The sequence below is a fragment of the Thunnus albacares genome, chromosome 24 (genome assembly GCF_914725855.1).
Source record: "Thunnus albacares chromosome 24, fThuAlb1.1, whole genome shotgun sequence".
In the NCBI taxonomy this organism is placed as follows: Eukaryota; Metazoa; Chordata; class Actinopteri; order Scombriformes; family Scombridae; genus Thunnus; species Thunnus albacares.
In genome coordinates, this window is record NC_058129.1 from 19,885,620 (window position 1) to 19,905,033 (window position 19,414).

The 19,414-nt window shown below is 39.2% G+C and overlaps 1 protein-coding gene across 1 annotated transcript; it reads right to left on the reverse strand.

Moving 5' to 3' along the window:
* Positions 1-721: 721 nt before the first annotated feature.
* Positions 722-17,869, reverse strand: cdk15 (cyclin-dependent kinase 15). The gene is made up of 14 exons (XM_044344381.1): positions 16,359-17,869; positions 13,802-16,236; positions 12,877-13,023; positions 10,097-10,191; positions 9,141-9,220; positions 8,941-9,035; positions 8,693-8,755; positions 8,483-8,606; positions 7,707-7,827; positions 7,529-7,622; positions 7,376-7,439; positions 3,326-3,374; positions 3,107-3,249; positions 722-2,131 (listed from the first exon to the last, which is right to left on the reverse strand). The coding sequence occupies exons 2-14, from the start codon at positions 13,985-13,987 to the stop codon at positions 2,019-2,021; spliced, it is 1,374 nt and encodes a 457-aa protein (XP_044200316.1). The 5' UTR covers positions 13,988-16,236; positions 16,359-17,869; the 3' UTR covers positions 722-2,018.
* Between the last annotated feature and the right edge of the window lie 1,545 nt (positions 17,870-19,414).

Consider the following 19,414-nt stretch of genomic DNA (forward strand, 5'->3'; position numbering starts at 1 on the left):
GTGTATCAGAACTTTGTTTTTTCTTCTTTCCTCTCCCATTAATCATCTCACCACCCCTCAGATTCATCTGCTGACCCTTTGGAGGGGCCCGACCCCTAGGTTGGGAACCACTGGACTAAACTAGCTAACTGTATATAAAGTAGTGTAAACTAGCTCCACCTCCAGCAGCTACAACAGTAACATGCTGCTCTAACACTGATGCTTCACTATTAATAATCTAATGATGTCATATATAATAATATATCAGTCAGAGGGACCAAACCACTACTTTTACTGCAATACTTTAAATACATCAAGCTCATAATACTTATGTACTTTTACTGCAATACTTTAACTACATCAAGCTCATAATACTTATGTACTTTTACTGCAATACTTTAACTACATCAAGCTCATAATACTTATGTACTTTTACTGCAATACTTTAACTACATCAAGCTCATAATACTTATGTACTTTTACTGCAATACTTTAACTACATCAAGCTCATAATACTTATGTACTTTTACTGCAATACTTTAACTACATCAAGCTCATAATACTTATGTACTTTTACTGCAATACTTTAACTACATCAAGCTCATAATACTTATGTACTTTTACTGCAATACTTTAACTACATCAAGCTCATAATACTTATGTACTTTTACTGCAGTAAAGGATCTGAATACTTCCTCTGCTGCTAGGGTTACGTTATCAGATTCATGACTCTCATCATTCCTGAGCTTTAGAACAAAACTTTATTGTCCTGCAGACTAGAACATTACTTGCTGTATCTCACCACAACACAGAGCAGCACAACATACAGAATGAATGTAGCAACAATACACCATCTAAACAACAACAACAACAACAACAAGTATGAAACATCACAGTATTCACATAAAAAGAAAACAGCAGACCTGCAGATAAATGTTGGAATGAAAGACTTGAACATATTTTTGAGAACTGAGTGTTTCCTGCAGCGCCTCCTAGAGGTCAGAGTGTCAAACTGATGAAATAAAGGATCTGAATGAATGAATGAATGAATGAATGAACTTATTGATCCCCACGGGGAAAATTCACACGTTACAGCAGCTCAAAATTAGATGAAAAATAAGATAAATAATACCTGACAGGATGTTTAACTTTTCTTTTTCTGTTCATCTTAAGAACCATGATGTTAAACTCTCCGTCAGGGTTTTTGTAAACCGTTTCTAAGATTGACTGAATCACTTGTGTGTCCTAAGAGGTTGTGATCTTTTCTTGAAAATACTGAGTTGATGATCCAAAACTGAACCGAGATATTTGTTAGTAAGATTGTCCAATCTGGTTAAAATCTGTTAATATCTGAGCTTCATGCTTCCACTTCCTCAATGTTCAGATTATTGTGACGTCCCAACGGCATCAATCAGAAAACTGTTCATAGACAACAGAAACCAAGAAGAGAGAACAAATGACTCCCTCTTAATAAATCAGACTTCTTTTAAAACACATTTCTTTCAAAAAGGCTTTTGAATAATCTCTTTTAAATAGTTTATTTAATAATAAATAATAGTTTATTGTTATTATTATCATTTGAAACTCAACGGTTTCAACAGGTCGGTCTTATGGGCCCAGTTATGAAATCCTGCTTTGTTCTCATCAACATTCCTCTTCTTATTGCTGCTTAAAGTTTGTATGAAACTGATATGTTAGCTGGTTAGCGGCTTCCCCAGTTAGTTAGTTAGTTAGTTAGTTAGTTAGTTAGTTAGTTGTGTGGATGCTGGACTGATAGATTTCCATTTAAACATCAGAACAAGAAGAAGATTTCCAAAATGATCCAAAGCTACAAAAAAAAAAACGTCCTTTTATCAGCAGAAACATTTGAACCCTTATCATTTGAACGTTCCCTGTCGTTTACACACTTTGATTAACGAGTCGGCCGTCCAGCTGTGATATGTGAGGAAGCGTTCACAAGCAAACACAGTTTACTTCTTTTTAACCTTTTAAACTTTCAGACGTTTCTTCGGCCCCTCCGGTGGTCTCGTCAGGCTTCGTCACCAGCACTTGACGGTGGGCAGCAGGGAGGGTTTGACCTGCCGGCCGGGGTTGAAGATGTCTCTGACCTCCGTCTCCAGACGAACGCCGGGCACCTTGAAGATGGACACCGCTGAAAAACAGAAGGAGAGAAGAAGAAGCTGAATGAATAAATGCAATATGGTACCAATTTATTTTAAATGCATTAACTTTAAATATCCTTATTGTCTTTTTGTTCCTTATATGTTAAATTATTCACTAAGCCGCTCTGATCAGATCCTCTTTATGGTCCCTTTTGTATCTCAGGGAAAAAAGCTTTTATGTTTCTGTAAATATCCGTCATCATTTGGCTCATTTAAAAATGTTTTGTTTTCTCATCTTAAAACAAATTCCCTGTTTTCTTAGTGCCATCACTGTTCTTTTATTTATAGATCAATTATTTTTCTTCTGTGTCTAGTCAAAGGTTGTTTATGTTTTAATTTCTTTTTTGTTATTTAGTTTGTTGTTTTGTCATTGTTGTGTTATTTATTGTGTTTTGTATTCCTGTTTTCCATTTGTTTTGTGAGTGTTTAGAGAGGTTTATCTTCATATTTCTGATATTTAAAGGTTCTTAAATCTGTTGTTTCATTGTCTCACACCAAAGTCTGCATGTTTTTTTTTGTTTGTTTGTTTGATTTTAATCAGTTTTCTGGAACTGAAGGATCCTGAAAGTGGTTCAGATTTGTAGTTTTATTTGCCAACAACAGGACGTTTATTTGCATTAATATGTTTGTAACAGTGAACTGAATGTTTACTGTCCTGACGTTTTATTTTTACAGCATCAAAAGGTGAAACTGTGTTAGCATATTAGCACGTGTGTAATCATATTAGCATGTATAAGATTGAGTTTGATAGTGTATAAACATGTTAGCACACGTACATCTGTGTTAGCATGTGTGGCTGTTTTAGCATATACATCACAGGTTAGCATGTTACCGTGCATAAGTTAGAAAGTGTATAATCATGTTTGTGCACACATGCTATGTATCCTATGTTAGCATGTGTATTAGCTCATTAGCATGTTTATAGCTACTGAAAACACCTGAAAACAGTGAATATCAGTTCTTACTGTCTCTCAGGTGCATGATGGGAGGAGGCAGCGTGCTGAAGTACAGGTGCTGCAGGGAGTCCTGCGCCGAGATCCGGTCTGCAGGTTTCAACACCAGCATCCTCTGGACCAGGTCCTCGGTCTTATAGGGCAGCTGGTTCAACCTGATCCAGATCATCGTGTTGTGAATCTCTCAAGTTCATTTTTTTTTGTCTAAACTAAAATTATTTCTTTTCTTACCTTTTCCAAACGGTCCGGAACTGCTTCGGCTCTGTGTGAAGGAACCATTCTGTGAAAAAAACAGTTTAGCTTTAACCTTCACATACTGTTAGTCTCTAAACCAAACTCCTGAACCACAGATCGTCCACGAACACCTCATCAGTCACACATACATTTGTGATTAATCCTTCATGAAGCTTTCAGAGAGCAGAGAGTTTATTCTTTAGCGTTACGCTTTTTGTTTATGGAGAACAAACATTTACAATCACACAGAGTAATAGTCCCACGTTACATAAAACAGGAACATAACGATTTCAGTGAATTACATTAAATGTAAAGAATGCAAAAATATCTTTTTTTGAATAAATACGGGTCAAACGCTGCAAAATTGTGTATCAGCTACACAAAAATGTTTTTAAAATTTGAGGCTAAAAGAAAAGAGTTCAGGGTGTTTAATGTAAATGTAGAAATGGCTCAAATTTGGCACTGAAGAGTAAGTGAAGGTTAATGTCACAGTTGACTCAGAGATCAACCTGAAGGAAAAAGTTAGGGAGCAAAATAACATGAAAGTTAATCTGATCTGTAAAAGAATGTACCGATGAGTGTTTAAAGTGTTTTATCATCCGTCTGTGTGGGTGGAGGTGGCGGATCTCACAGGGCGGACGGCTCCGTTTTTGGGAAATCTCTCCCAGGATGCAGCTGAGTAATGATCCAGCTGTGAGCGCAGAGAAACGAACTCCTCAGAGGAGTTTACGGTAAAAAAAAACGAATATTTGCTTTGATGATTAATGTCAGGCTTGGCTGCTGATCTCACTTTGAGCTGCAACAGGAGGTGGAGGTAGAGTTTACAGACTGAAGCTGATAAGTTTTCCTTTTATTCTGATGTTACTTTGACACAGTTGCAGAATATTTCTTTACTCAACATGTAGCTTCCATTTGGTTTGGTTGTTTTTTTAGCTTCCATTTTGTTTTCAAGATAGTTTCTAATGATCTTTTTGCTTCCATTTTAGCTTCTAGTTGCTTCTTAGCTTCCACTTTAGGTTTTAGTTCCTTTTTTTTTAGCTTCTATTTTGTTTTAAAGATGTTCTTTGCATTCAATTTTAGCCTCCAATATCACTTCTAGTTTTTGTTGTTAGCTTCCATTTTAGCTTTAGTTGTTTTTCAGCTTCCAGTTTAACTTCTAGTTGTTTTTTAGCTCCCATTTAAGGTTTTAATTATTTATTAGCTTCCACTTTTTGTTATCTTCCATTTGGTTTCCACTTGCTGTTCAGCTTCCATTTCCAAATTTTGCAGAACGAGCAGTTTTCTTCCGCCTCACAAAGGTTTGAGCTGTTGCAGGCGGATTTTTGTTAGCTGAGTGAAGTGAGGAGTGAAAGCGATGGTGTTTAATTGTCTTGGCTCTGGTTTTCCTGAACTTCTTGGCGTTGATCAGAGCTGTGTGTGTGCTCAGGTCTCTATCGGACCATTCAGACACATCTGGAGGGTGGGGGGAGGACGTGGTGGGGGGGGTTCAGGGCGAGCACCACCCAGGAGAGGCCGGCAGGGAGGAAGATGTGGAGTTCAAATCATGGACGTACAGAGTTAACCCTTTCAGACCCTCCACAACAGCAGACAGTGTTTAAATGTTTAAGTGAAGCTTCTTATGAACCAACATCAACAATCCTGTTCCTGAACACTGTAACGTCTTCATTTCATCAATGAAAATGAGGCAAAACCTATAACCTATAACAAATGTAAACACAACCTAAATGATAATGTCGGCACATGTTGTAGCTCCTGACAGATAAACGTTTCCTCTACAAAAATATCTTCTTCACAAGTTCATTTAGCAGCATTCAGTAACGTCTCTGCTACTAATGTTAGCATTTAGACAAATGTAAGCGGATGTTACCGTGACATTATCAAGGTCTGTGCACGTTAAGTTAACATTACTTTCAGTTGGCTTGATGTTTATAGTCTATTGGTGGGAATGAGTGCAACCGTCTCAATCTTCCTCCACATGTTCACAAAAGGAACATCACTGATACTGTTGTCTGGCGTCTGGAAGCTAAAAGCAAGAACTGAAAGCTAATATAGAAGCAAGGAAACAACTGGAAATCAAATGGAAGCCACAAAAAAGAACTAAAAGCTAAAATAGAAGTTAAAACTAAAATTTGGAGCTAAAACAAAAACTAAAAAACAACTGGAAACTAAAATAGAAGCTATAGGACATCTGAAAGCTAAAATGAAGGCATAAAAAAGAAAGAAATGGGAGATAAACTGGAAGCTTAAGACACAACAGCTTGAAGCTAAAGCTACAAAACAACTGGAAACAAGATGGAGGTGAAGACAAAAAGAAACATCTGCCTTTCACAGAGAGAAGAAAGACTGAACTAGTCTACAGCTCACATTCTAGCAGTATTGGGTCATAAAATGTTGGACAAAATGACATTTAAAATAAAGTATTACAGCTCCTCCTGAGGGCGACATTAACATCTAAGAAACGTTTCACATCAACTCATCCAGTAGTTATCAGGATGTTTGAGTCTGAACTAAAGTGGATCAGTGAGTCATGCTGGAAACTCCTGATGAACTTATATTATTGTTTTGGTAATAAATAAGTCAGCTGCTGTTGAGATCCTGCACATTCATCTGTAACAAACAGGAAACTCAGGAGTGAGACTGTCCTGTACCGTTAGTGTCGAGAGTTTGAACCCCACCTGTCTCTACCAGACAGCCACATGAAGCCTCACTGATCAGTTTAAAGTCTTTCTGCTGAAGTTCAGTCTGCAGCTGATTTATAGTGTGATGGCGCCTCCTGCTGGAAACTCACTGCAGTAACATGTTTTATATCTGGTGAACTAAACTGACAGTAAATAAAACGCCGTCAGATCTCTACATTCAGCTCACAGAAACACTGCTGTGCATGAACAACAACTTCAGATGTGTTTTGCAAGTTGCATATAAATTAAATGTATAAATTAATAAAAATAAATGAATAAAATCTGTCTGTGATGTGGGCGTTACTCTCCTGGCTCCCTGCAACCTTGTTTTTTGTATGTTGACACTCACCATGTTTTTCCCCCCTGTGCCCTGATATCGCTGCATTCCCAAATGCAAATATCCAAACATCATTCCCACCATCTCGTCTGCTCTGTCTCCATCCCTGCTTCCCTGCCCGGGACGCCCACTCTTCCCAGCTTCCAGCCCAAGTCTCAGCCCCAGTTTGTCCGCTACAGCCAAAGCTTCCCCAGACCTGCGTTCCCTTTCCCAAACCTTCCAATAAATACTTTATTCTTATGTTCTGTTCTGTCTCCTCGCTGCTGAATGTCAGCACTTCACCTGCTCCATCCCACACAAGAAGAAAGAAATATGAACAGAAATATATAAAGAAATGTATAAAAAAAAAAGGTAAATAAATGTTTAAAAAAGAAAAACACAAAAATCATAATATAATACATTTCTTAAAAATTGATTTAAAAATAAATGAAAAAATTAAGAATAGTATAAACAAGTAAAAAATATGATTTTAAAGATTTTTAAGTCTATGTGAATAAATTATAAAATAATAAAAATAATTATAAGTAAATAAATAACGCATTTGACAAAATAAAAAAATAAACAAATAAATGACTGAATTAATCAGTAATATATATATATATATATATTACTTATATATATTATATTTCAAAACCACAATTGAAAAATATTTTGGAAAATGCTATAAATTAAAAGAATGAACAGATAATAATAAAATAAACATAAAGAAAACATAATATATACTTTAAAATTAATAAATAATACATATATAATTTAAACATATAATTTAATAATATATCTAAATAAAAAGAAATACATTTAATAAATGGATAAATAAATAGTGTATTCCAAAAAATTGATTGATTTATTGATAGATTGGTGTCATGAAATGTCTTCAGAATTTTCTTTATTATTGTCGATATTAAAATTAATCCTGAAACTTATTTTGAAAATCTTTTAAACGATGTGTGCATCCCTGTGTCACTTCCTGTCTCCTCCTCAGTGATAGTTGGCTGTTGAGACAGGAAGTGGGCGGGGTGAACTGAGACTCACCTGGTTTATAGTTGGGCAGCTGACTGATTCCAGGCCAGCAGTCCTCAGACGGGACGCCGAGCACCTGCAGCCACATTTCACGTAGCGGTCAGTTGAACATAATCCACTATTTTGTAGAAATCTCCGGTGGTATAGTTTGAAAGTTTCACTCACCGTCCATATTTTCTGCAGCTGTTCGAACACGTCGGTGACTCCCGGGAACGCCGGCGCCCCCTGCAGCATCTCTATGAAGATGCACCCGGCTCCCCTGTCACAAACACACAAACTGCTCAAAACCTACAAACTAAACCGACGCTTCTGTTACATTTTATTCCTATATGTCAGCGCTGACCACATGTCCAGGGCGGTGGAGTAATCTGTGGATCCCAGCAGGACGTCGGGGGGGCGGTACCACAGCGTCACCACCTCAGAGGAGAACGTCTGGCTGGGGATGGACTTGGATCGAGCCAGACCTGAACAAAGAACCAGAGAACCAGAGAACTGGCTGGTACCGGCAGAATAAAACCTTCAGTTCTTCAGATATAAAAACAACTTGACATAGAAGAAACGAGACTTTACTGGATAACATTCGACTGTGTTAAATTCAGAAACCATGAAGTTTTAATTAAGTGTTTTTAAAAATACACTTAAAGGTGTAGTGTGCAAGATTCAGGAGGATCTATTAGCAGAAATGTTTTAATTAGTGTTTAATCACCTGAAAATAATTTCTGCTAGATGACACTAAATCTTACACACTGCACCTTTAAATAACGCTCCGTTATATTCAAACTATGAAACTTTTTTTTTTTTTACTTTGGACTGTAGGAGACGCTGTTTGTTTCCTGTTTCCAACGGTGAGTGTCACATTTCCAAACACTTTTTTCCAAAATGTGACTACAACCTTAACCTCGTGATGTTTACTGTTGCCATGACGACACCACGTTTCTCAAACCTTAACAAAGTGATCCTTAATTTGGAGGACTTGTTGTTTAATAGCCAGTATGAACAGGAGGAATTATTGCAGCGAGGAAAACCTCTTTCACTGTTCATATGAGCCCGTCCTTTGTCTCATCCTATATCTCTTTAACATTCACATGATTCAGACGGACTCTGGAGCTTCGTCCTCACCAAAGTCGGCCAGTTTGAGTTCTCCGAGGTAGCTGATGAGCAGGTTCTGAGGCTTCAGGTCTCTGTGGAGGATCCTCCTGCTGTGGATGTAGCAGAGACCTCGCAGGAGCTGGAACATGAAGATCTGCCGGGAAATATTGATTTGGTTTCATATATTGATTGACAGGATGATCAGTCTCTGATCTGGTGGAGGTTTGTGAAGGAACGTACCCGGACGTTATGTGAGTGCAGACCTCCGGGGTGTTGAGTCAGATACTGAGCCAGGTCTGTTTGCTGCAACAACAGAAGAAGTCAACATATCACCATCACCTGTCAGCTTTCATCACTCAACAGAATGTTGTTGAAGACGAAATTAAACATGTTGAGAGGGAAGAAAACTAATTCTTCTTCCTCGCAGGAAGCGTAATGCAGCGCCCCCTGCGGGACACATGAACATGTTCACCTGCTGCGAGTCTCACCACGTATTCAAAGACGAAGGTGAGCGACTCTCTGGTGTGGATGATGTCGTGCAGGAGGACCACGTTGGCGTGTTTCAGGCCTTTGAGCAGAGAGGCTGCGCGCACACACACACACACACACACACACACACACACACATTAATACATGTATGTGTGTGATAAATGAAAGGAAAGCATGTGATTGGTGGGATGTTGATTACCCTCTCTGATGGCGGTGAACGGGACGCCCTCCTCCGTCTTCATACGAATCACCTTCAGAGCCACCAGCTGCCCGTTGATCCTAACAGAAAAATAACAGAAAAACAGAAAAATTAAAAGTGAATAGATTTCACTTCATGACTAAAAATGAGTCACTTTATATTCTGATTAAAAACAAATCAAAATTAAAGAAATATACATAAATAAATATCTAAACCACCATATTAAAAACTGCAACTAGCGGTTGTCATGGTAACACAGCACATTTCGTATCACTCATGCATTGTATTAAAAATATCTGCAACTTTTTTTAGTTTGTTTGTCCTTAAATTGAAAAAATTGAACCTATAAGCAGACTTCATTCAATTATTTATTAATAATGTAAATATATATCTATAAATCAAACACAGCAACATAAAACTTTCAGTTATTGTTTTACTTGAAACCTGCAATAACTGATGTTTAGTTTTCATCAGAAACAAGTAGTGAACACAACTCTGACATATCATCATCTTTTAGGTTGATATGGAACAAACATCCAGCAGCATATATGATGTCTATAATTAGTTGTGGGGTTCCTCAGGGTTCTAGTCTTGATCCTTTATAGTTTCAATCTGGTTCAAGTTACTTTAAATTATGTTGTTTGTCCACTTTTTTCAGCAGAACTCTTAACATTGTACCTGTCATATTATCAGCTTATAAAATAGCTGCTGTGGCCAAAAACACACTATGAGAGTGAACCAAACAGTAAAGCTGCAGTCAGACAGATAAACAATGAGCTGAAACTCACTATAAAGCTCCGTAAAGTGAAGAGGAGCTGCAGAGTCACTGATAATTCTCTGTAGGTTCATCACTATGAGCCACAACCAACATATTACACACTGACAGATCAGACTGTGGAGGATAGAAATACAGTCTGATGTCTGTGATATATGAAGAAGAAGATTTTCAGACTGACCTGCTGATTCCTTTGTAGACGGACGCGTACGCTCCTTCACCCAGTTTCTCTAAACTCAGGTAGGAGTTCGCTGTTCCGAACTTAAGACCTGATTTCTGATCAGAGTACACACACGTTACACAAGTCATATGATGTCATATCATGTAAACATACTGAATGTATTAGCACATTATGTTCTATGTTAAATGTCCTGTTATGTCATGTTTTGGATGTGGAGGTCTGGACGTTCACTTGTTTATACTTAACTTTTCTTAGAGTGACCCCAAAGTTACAAAAAGTGAAACACTGCCTTTGTTCATATTTCCATGAAAGCTGCACACCACCAGGGAACAAAGACTGTCCAAGGGTCATTTCTGACCTGGCAGTTATAAAATCATTTACACACCACAAAAACCACAAAGACACACACACACATTGAGATTATGTGTGCTACTGATTGAACAAACAAAATAAAAACAATCTCCAACAAAATATCAAAAATTTCATACAAAATAAACATTTCTTGGAAGCATTGTTTACTAATGGGGAATGCAGTCAGAGACTTAAGGTGCTGCAAGAAGATGGGAAGAATACAGCCCAGAGCACGATGCATCATCTTCAGATGAAAAAGGGACATTTTTGTCAAGGAACAGCAAAATAACTTGGTCCTTGTCACTACATGACAACCAGGGTGGGATGGCAGCACAGAATGTCACAAGACATGCAGTTGCATGAGCCCAGGACATTGCATCAGCCCTCAAAAAAAAAAATCACCCTGGAGATGACAGATTTGGAGGGTTCCCGTAAATATGAAGACAACTGGAAAAGGATGGATGAGATTGACCTGCGTGCCTAAGTAGGGCTGCTAATCTTAGCAGGTGTGTATAGGCTCCGAGGCAAGGCTACATCTAGTCTCTGGGATCCAGAGAGTGGAAGGCTGATTTTCTGTTCCATGATGCCACTGAAAGTATTTCACATTTTCTCAAGAATGCTACGATTTGATAACAGTGAGTCAGGACCTGCAAGACGTGTGAGAGAACAACTGGTGGCCATAAGAGAGGTCTTGGAGAAGTAGGTGGAGAGTCTGTCATTGTTTTGTGTGACACTGATACTAACTACTGATAGTGATCTCTTATAAAAAAAAAAAAAAGTTGCTGGCCTGTTCGGCGGTATATGCCCAGCAAGCCAGTAAGGTATGGCATCAAGATATGGGTGGCCTGTGACACACAATCCAGCTACGCTTGGAAGATGCAAGTCTACACAAGGAAGCTGACAGAAAACCTGCGGAAGAACCAGGGGATGTAGGTTGTGTTTGATGAGACAGATGGATTCTTCATATGAACTCAGCCAGCAGCTCCTGAAGTGGAAGATCACCATGATTGGCACAGTTAGAAAGAACAAACCTGAGCTCCACCCTACACTCCTCACATCAAGGGATGAGAGGCCTTTTCATCACACCCAGCACCACTCTAGTTTCTTACCTCTCAATAAAGAACAAGAATGTGGTCCTCCGGAGCACACTGCACAAAACAACTGGGATCAGTGATTGTGGGGACAGGAAGCCAGGCATCATCCTGGACCAGAACCACAACAAATGAGGCATGGACAACCTGGACAAGGTAACTGGAACTTACAGCTGCAGGAGGACAACCGTCCACTGGCCCCCACTCATCTTCCATAACATCATTGATGTGTCTGTGATGATATAGAACAAGATCAACACTACCTGGATGCCTGATAAACGGAACAAGAGGAGGAAGTTCCCAGAGCATCAAGGAAAGGCACCTGTAACCCCACACACTCAAAGAAGGGAGTACCCCCCACACAGCAGGGGGTTGAAACTTATCCTGATCCACCTGATGCTGCAGCTGGGGCAGACAAGAGGAAAAGATGCCAACTCTGCCCCCCCAAAGGACTGTAAAACAAATACTATCTGCTGTACATATGAGAAATACATCTGCAGAGTCCATACACACCCATTTGCATACTGTCCTACATGTGCTAATTAGAGCTGATTGATTTACCCTTTGCAAAGATATTTTGGTTGATGGCGGCCATGTTTTTTGACCAATCTTGCTAATTTATAATAGAAATGTGTATCTCAGTCCTGCAATGCGGTAAACCCTATTTGGTGTTGACAGAGTCAAAATCCAAAAAGTTTTCATAGTTTTCACTATTCATATTACTGTTGCAAATTAGCAAAAAATCCATCATGGTGGACTTTAATGGTCCAAAAAGATTTTTGTAGAGCACTTTGAGATGGACTTGTGTGTCAAACTTCAAGGCAATCAGACTTATGGTGTGAGGGGCGTGGCCTTAATTACAGCACCTCCATCAGTCCGATTGCGCTCATATTTCTTGGGAAGCACAGACACATCATTTCCAGTTATTGTGCCAAGTGTCATGGTTTTAGCTCATTCCAGCTTACAGCAATTTGAGCTGCAGTGGAATAAAACAAATAATAATGAGCCAGCACCATCTTAAAAGGGTTCTAACCCCTTTACTTTAGTAAAGAAAACTATTATGACAGATGATTTGTAATAAAAACAAGTGGTGTCCACTGAAGAGGGAAAACCCAGATATTCACAAAGTTTGTGATGAATGACAAGTTGTTTCTTCATGCAAGATAGATTAGGGGTTTAAAATTCAATTAAGCTGCTTTATTTTAGGGGTTAAGTGAAGGTCATTTTTTTACCTTAAGGACAAGGGGAGTATACAGAATGTTAAGACTACACACACGTTAAATAACTGACATTGAGTCAGCTGACATGTTTAAATGATTGATGGGTGAGTCAGCTGACCCAGGTGAATTCATCCTGTTGGCTGCTTCCTCTCAGTGGGTCGCTGTTGCTTCGTCCTCGCTGCACTCGAAAGCGTCGGACCTGCAGAGTCTGGAACCAGTGAGGCTGGGACCCAGAGGGGGACGAGCTAAACCGGTATGCATCCAGCTGGGACACAAAGACAGAATCCAAATCAGCTGGACAGCAAGTGGACATTTCTAGACATATAGTTTATTAAGTGATTTTAAAGTTTTGTCTAAACACTGAATGTAATTATCTTTACTTATCTCTAAGTATTTTTTAAGATGTTTTTCATTTTATTGACTTCTTTTTTAAACTGCTTTACCCTGGTCAGTGGGTTACACTGTAAAAAAAAATGAAGACCAGAGTAAAATTGTAAAAAAGAATACCAGGGAATACACTTAAAAATGAAGACCAGGGTAAAGCAGTTAAAAAAAGAAGTCGATGGTGATACAAGTGGAAATGAGGCAAAAAAATGAAGAACAGGGTAAGTTGCAACACAGTAAAAAATAACAACAAGGGTTTACAGTGTAAAACATGAACAGAATACACTTTTAAACCTAAAGCCAGGAATACATTGTGGGAAAACACAACCAGGTGGTAAACTATAAAAAATGACGATGATGGGATGCACTGTAAAGAATACAACCAGGTAAAACACTGTAAGAAGTTGCAACAAGGGAAGGATTCACTTTAAACAAACAAGCAGAATGACAATCAGGAAAAGCACTGTAAAAAAATAAATAACAACAGGAAGCTCTGTGAAAACTGTCCAGGAGAAACTATAAACTGATGAAGGGTCACACGCCTGCTTCTGTTTTTACTGTAGTTTCTAAATCTTTAAAGTAGCTCACAAACATCTAGTTTCTTTTTAAAGCGTCTTTGATTCTCTGAAACAGACAGGAGTCGAGTGTCAGCGTCATACCTCAGCAGGTGGGAGAGAAGTCGAACTCCTGCTTTTTCTGAAGCTGAGCTCCTCCATCTTCACCTCCTCTTCCTCCTCCTCTTCCTCCCTCCCCCCTTTCTCCTCTCCATCCTCCTCTTCCTCACCACAGCAACACCTCCTCACCCACCACCCGGCCTCCCTCACCCACCGGGACAGGTCCTCCATCTTTTCTTCTTTTCTTTATAATCCACTTCTCCTCTTCGTCCTCCTCTCTATCGCTCATATGACTCACATGGGTCAGGACGAGCAAACAGAGTCCCATGACTGTCTCTCTCTCTGCCCCCCCCATAACCCCCCCCCCCCCTCCATCTAGAACAACAGCGTCCATTCAACACAGTCTGTGTAATCGCTGCCCTCTGGTGGTCACTGTCAGTAACTGCAACTCTCCACTTTATTTCATTTACTACATTATTTTACCTCAAAGTTCATCAGTCTGGTAAAAACATACATTAATACAACAGTTACAATTACACCCACAGTAAAAAATAACTACAATATGCTCTGTAAAAAATTAACTACAAGGTGAACTGTCAAAACTAACTGGGAGGTGCAGTGTAAAAATGAACAAGGAGATTTAATGTACAAACATTAACAAATGTACTGTAAAAAAAAAAAAATAAGTGGGGAGATGCTCTTTAACAAATTATTTAGGAGATATAGTGTAAAAAAACTAACTAGGAGATGCATTGTAAAAAATTAACTGGGAGATGCACAGTGGAAAATTAATTAGGAGATACACTGTTAAAAAAACAAACATACAAAAAAGCAAAAAAAAAACAAAAACAAAAAAAACCCAAATTGGCCTCAAAATGCACGGTGAAAAACTAGGATTAACGCTGTTAAAAATTACTTAAAAGGGGAAATTGAAAAAAAAACTAGGAGATGCACTGAAAAACATTAACTAACTAGGTGATGCACTAAATAATTGGCTACGACATGCACTGTGAAAAATTTACTAAGTAGGAGAAACAAAAATGACTGTAAAGAGATTAACTGTAAGGGTTGTTGACAGTATTCATATTCATACTGGAGCTGCAGCAGCGTCACTTATACAGTGTAGTATTACAGTAATGCGAAGTGCATCTGTGGATCAGAATGGACATATTAGCGGCTCGGCTTGACTTTACTCACACTGCCACAGCGAGCCACTACACCTTTATGGTCCCAGTAAGACCTGAAATGTTCCAACTGTGCCGGTCCATCTATCCTCCTGTCCCCTATAGAGATGTTTATAGCACTACCCTGGCCGTGTGTGAGTATATTAGTTAAAACATACATTTAGATGATTTCAATATATGATTGTGGTCTTTGCAAACTGCAGTTATATCTGCTGGCACCGTGGTTGATCAGTGGATCGGGAGGGTCGGGTCATAAAAATTAACATTCTGATTAATAGTGGATGGGTTGAGAGTGGTGATATAATACATAATTAATGAGGAAAATATTAAATTACATTATCTGAAGTGTGAACATAGAGATTAGAGCTTCAGTCTGCTGCTGCTCCACAGCTTCATTTTCATTAGACATGAGTTACTGACTCACAACTAAGCAAACTAACAACGGGGAATACAAAAATATATAGACACTAATAACAATTATTTCTACAATTATACAAGAGAGCAGGGTTGTGCAGAAACCTTTAGAGGGGCAGCTGCTCAAAGTTAAAAAGGGGAACAAGACTTTATAACACCATAAACCGACATAACTTACAGCATAACCCGTTGAATGATAGCAACCCTTATTCAAACAGAATATAACATGGAATCTTACAACAAATCACATCATATTATATCATTGTCCCCACCTGATGACATCAGAGGACTATGATTCTCCCTCTATTGTGTGTGTGTGTGTGTTCTGTTGGCAGTAAATTTGTTCTTTTAGTTCACAGACTTCATTTTAGAATCAATTTAAAGTCACAGCAGTTTTATTCAGCAGTGTAAAATCACTCAGCTGTCTCATCTCAACTATCAAATAGCATCTCAGATGTTCCTGACTGTGTAACATCAACATGAAAATGATTAAATGATTGCCTATCATTATAACAGCAATAACAGATGCAAAGATGACGACACACATAGCAACCAAACATTCACTTATCTGTGACCATCTCTCACAAAAAAGTTTACACAATTTCAAAACAAAAACAAGAGCAGAAACCTTCATAAACTGAATGTGACGACACATCAAGCTGTACAGCAAACAGAGCTGTCAGTGTTATTTACAGCCATATGAACTGTAGCTGTTATGCAGATCAGCCATGGTACTAAAAACAATAGTGATACATTTCATCACTTCATAGTATGTTGAGCATCACCAGTGTGATGTAAGGCAAAAGGGGCCTTTGTTTTACCTGATGGGGAACATAGTACAGTTGCTGCTGCTGCTGCTGTTGTTGCTGTTACTGCATTGATCTGAGATTACAGACATTAAAAAGAACACGAGAGAGATATCAGCTGATTAAACAAGTGTTATGTGACCAAGACAAGATGCAAAGATTGCTGACAGTGCTCGGACCTGACTCACTGTGACTGACCTGCTGTGGTGCTGCAGCGGCTGCTGAGAGAGGCTGAGAGTAAACATCACTGCTGGCCATCAATGTGGTTGATTGGAACATCCTTCTCAATTATCAATAAAAGAAGCTCTGACAATGTCTCCTCTTTGCAAAGGCTGAGAAGTTTGGTTTCCACCAGCTTTAGTTTTGAGAAAGAAAGTTCCACAGTAGCTGTGGACACCAGAAGTGTGCTGTATGTCTTAAACAGCTCAGTCATGTCAAGGAAAACCAGATGTGCATTGTTTTCTTTTATGCATAGATGTCACATTGATTGGTGGGGAGCATGAGTATGAAGTATGAAAGACCTTAAGTGATATCTGCAATTTGTCTTCCTCTTTAATGTTATAAAACTGTCAGTTTCTTCACAGCTTGGAGTGCTTCTGTTGTAATTCTTGCTGTTTTCCAGTTCTGTGACTGTCAGGCAATGGAGGACATTCAAGATTTCCCATGTGGAATTATCTCCTCCTTTAAAGCGTCTCTGAAGCTCTTGTGCCATTATGTCCACAAAAACTTCATACACTTATATACACGGTAGTACTCTTGCAAAGTTGGGAGGGCATGGTCAGCAGTAGCTGACATGGCAACGAACTTGAACTTTGCTGGCACTTTGCTCCTCCTAGCTTGTCCAGGGACCTCAGATGTGGGGTCCAGGCCCACTGATGTAGCCTTCTCTGTAGCCTGTTTATACTCAAACTCCTCCTCTGTTCTGCTGTGGGCCAAACTCTGCAAAACTCCATCAGCTGTATGCTGCAGCCAGGTCCATGTCTTTCTGCTGCATCAGAAGCAACTGCAGTCAACTGGAAGACTGGACAGGTGATCTCCAGACACAACAAGAATTCAAAATTGATGCTTTTGAGAAGGGGTGATTGCTTCACCTGCTGAGGAGTCTGTGGGATCTTGCTGTGTCATTTCCTCAGGTAACTGCATGACAGCTGGAAGGACCTTCCTCAGAGTCTCAGTTTCTCTCCTGAGTGTCTGACAGCTTCTGAAGCTCCAGTGGACGCTGATCAGGGTGCATTTCAATAAATGCAGTGTGTCGTTTTAGTTTTTCCATTAAACTGAAAAAAACTGTGTTTGACGCCAGTAAATAGTCAGCATCATTAAGCGGGATGAACTAAATTAGCCGCCAGCTAGTATTAACGCTAACTTACTTGAATATAAAATGATATATTCTATAAAACGGTGGACAGAAAGATAATTCACCTGTCAAAAGAAAGTAACTAATACATACAGAAACACGACACCTGTCATACTTTTCCACTCAAGCAGCAGACTGTGGTTAGCTGGCGGCTAACGGCTAACTGAACAGGCTGTACAACAAACGTACACGTTCATGTCACTTCCTCTTGTAAAATACACCAAACAACGCGCACATAACACCGCTGCAAAGCCCACTTACCGGCAGCTGAAGTTCTCCCTATTTACAGTGAAATGAAATCAAATCATTGTTATTTCTCCCGCCGAACGTCTGTCTGCAGTTACTCAGTTACTACTGTTTGGACACGTCACCATGACCTCAGGTGAAAGGTCATCATGTGACTGACGGCAGCGGCCATGACGGTCATTTTATGTATAGCTAAATTATTAATAATTGTTAAATGTTCTTCTTGAAGGGCCACAAGCAGAAGGGCCACAAGCAAAATAAATAAATAATGTTAATAAATGCCTTGACAAAAGAGCACTTTGGACATCGAAGGGCAAAGGTGCAGTTGATTGCTGGAGAAATTGGTGCACTCAGTATGCTACAATCATTCCAGACTGGCTGGATTATCAGGAGCAGAAACGGAGCCCAGCAGGCAGCATACACATTAATATTAAACTGTATTGCAAAGGCACAGTTCACCATTACAATTACTGAAAGCAGCATCTCTAATCTTTAACTAATTTTTAAAGAAAACATTCAACGGGGGCAGATTTAGTGATTTGGGGGCCCCAGGCAAAGAAACAGTAAAGAAACAACATTTTGATTTTGGGGTGGTTTACATTCGCTGTGAGATGGTTAGAATTGTTTTTTGGATGGTTCCGAGACAGTGCTGAGAAAAGTTGGTCTAGAGCCCTGTGCAGTTTTACCATTTCTTTTTCACATGCTTATTGTTACATTCATGGCATGTCTATCAAGTGCATTTACATAACATTACAGCAGCAACACACACATACCGGTGAGGATCACAGAGTAGAAAGGGCTAATGTGTAACAACAAAGCTGGCAGAGCTAGCGCTGCCGTTTAAAGTTCCACAAAAAGCAACATAAAAAATCAGTTACCACCATCCAACCTGCTACTGTCATTATTCAGTTGGCTCCAAATGAGGCTAAGTTTGGCCTCTATGGTCTGCTCCACTCAAATACAGTGTACATCTAAGTTAAGAAGTCGCATTTGAGAATTTGAGAATAGACAGGCAGCGGGCTTAATATATTAATGATGAATGTAATAATAAGCAACAAATGTATCATGGCAAGAGACTTCCAACATTTTTAAAAAAAATTGGTTGCACCCTCACTGGTCAGTAAAACTTGCGTACAGACCTGTGGAACATCGGGGGTGGACACTGAACTTCCAGACAGTCCTCTAACAGACTGAGCTATCTGCTCTGAGACACTGAATTCTGTTTCTTAGATGAATATCAAACCTACATCTTTAAAACCAGTCTGCTAAGAGTTTGAGATAATCAGAGATATTCAGCATTGTCAAGTCATTTGAGGATTGAACCCACAACCTCAAAGTAACCCCTTCACTGAGCCTCAAGGATCACTCTCACAACCTATAATTAGAGTGTAATAATATTAGTCTTGTCACATAACCTTATAGGCCAGATTTAATAAATTTGCGATTTGATTCCAGACTAGACAAATCTGTCACGGCAGCAGCAGAGCACCACCACGAAACACAGGAGACAACATGATCTTCAGCAGATGCTACTCGAGAAGGAAATCCTCAGAGTGGAGACTGAAACAAAAAAATTACAGGCGGAGCAGGAAAAGCTGGAGCTGGAAAAACAAAAGCTAATATTAAAAATACAGTTGATCCAACGACTAGATAG

What these genes read in the sequence shown, in the direction of transcription:
- cdk15 (XM_044344381.1), bottom strand. Translation starts at nt 13,987, where the DNA reads ATGGAGGACCTGTCCCGGTGGGTGAGGGAGGCCGGGTGGTGGGTGAGG. An exon ending in AGCTGCAGAAAATATGGACG is followed by an intron (nt 7,440 to 7,528) that starts GTGAGTGAAACT and finishes ATGTGGCTGCAG; the next exon opens with GTGCTCGGCGTCCCGTCTGA. An exon ending in GCTGCCCAACTATAAACCAG is followed by an intron (nt 3,375 to 7,375) that starts GTGAGTCTCAGT and finishes TTTTTTTCACAG; the next exon opens with AATGGTTCCTTCACACAGAG.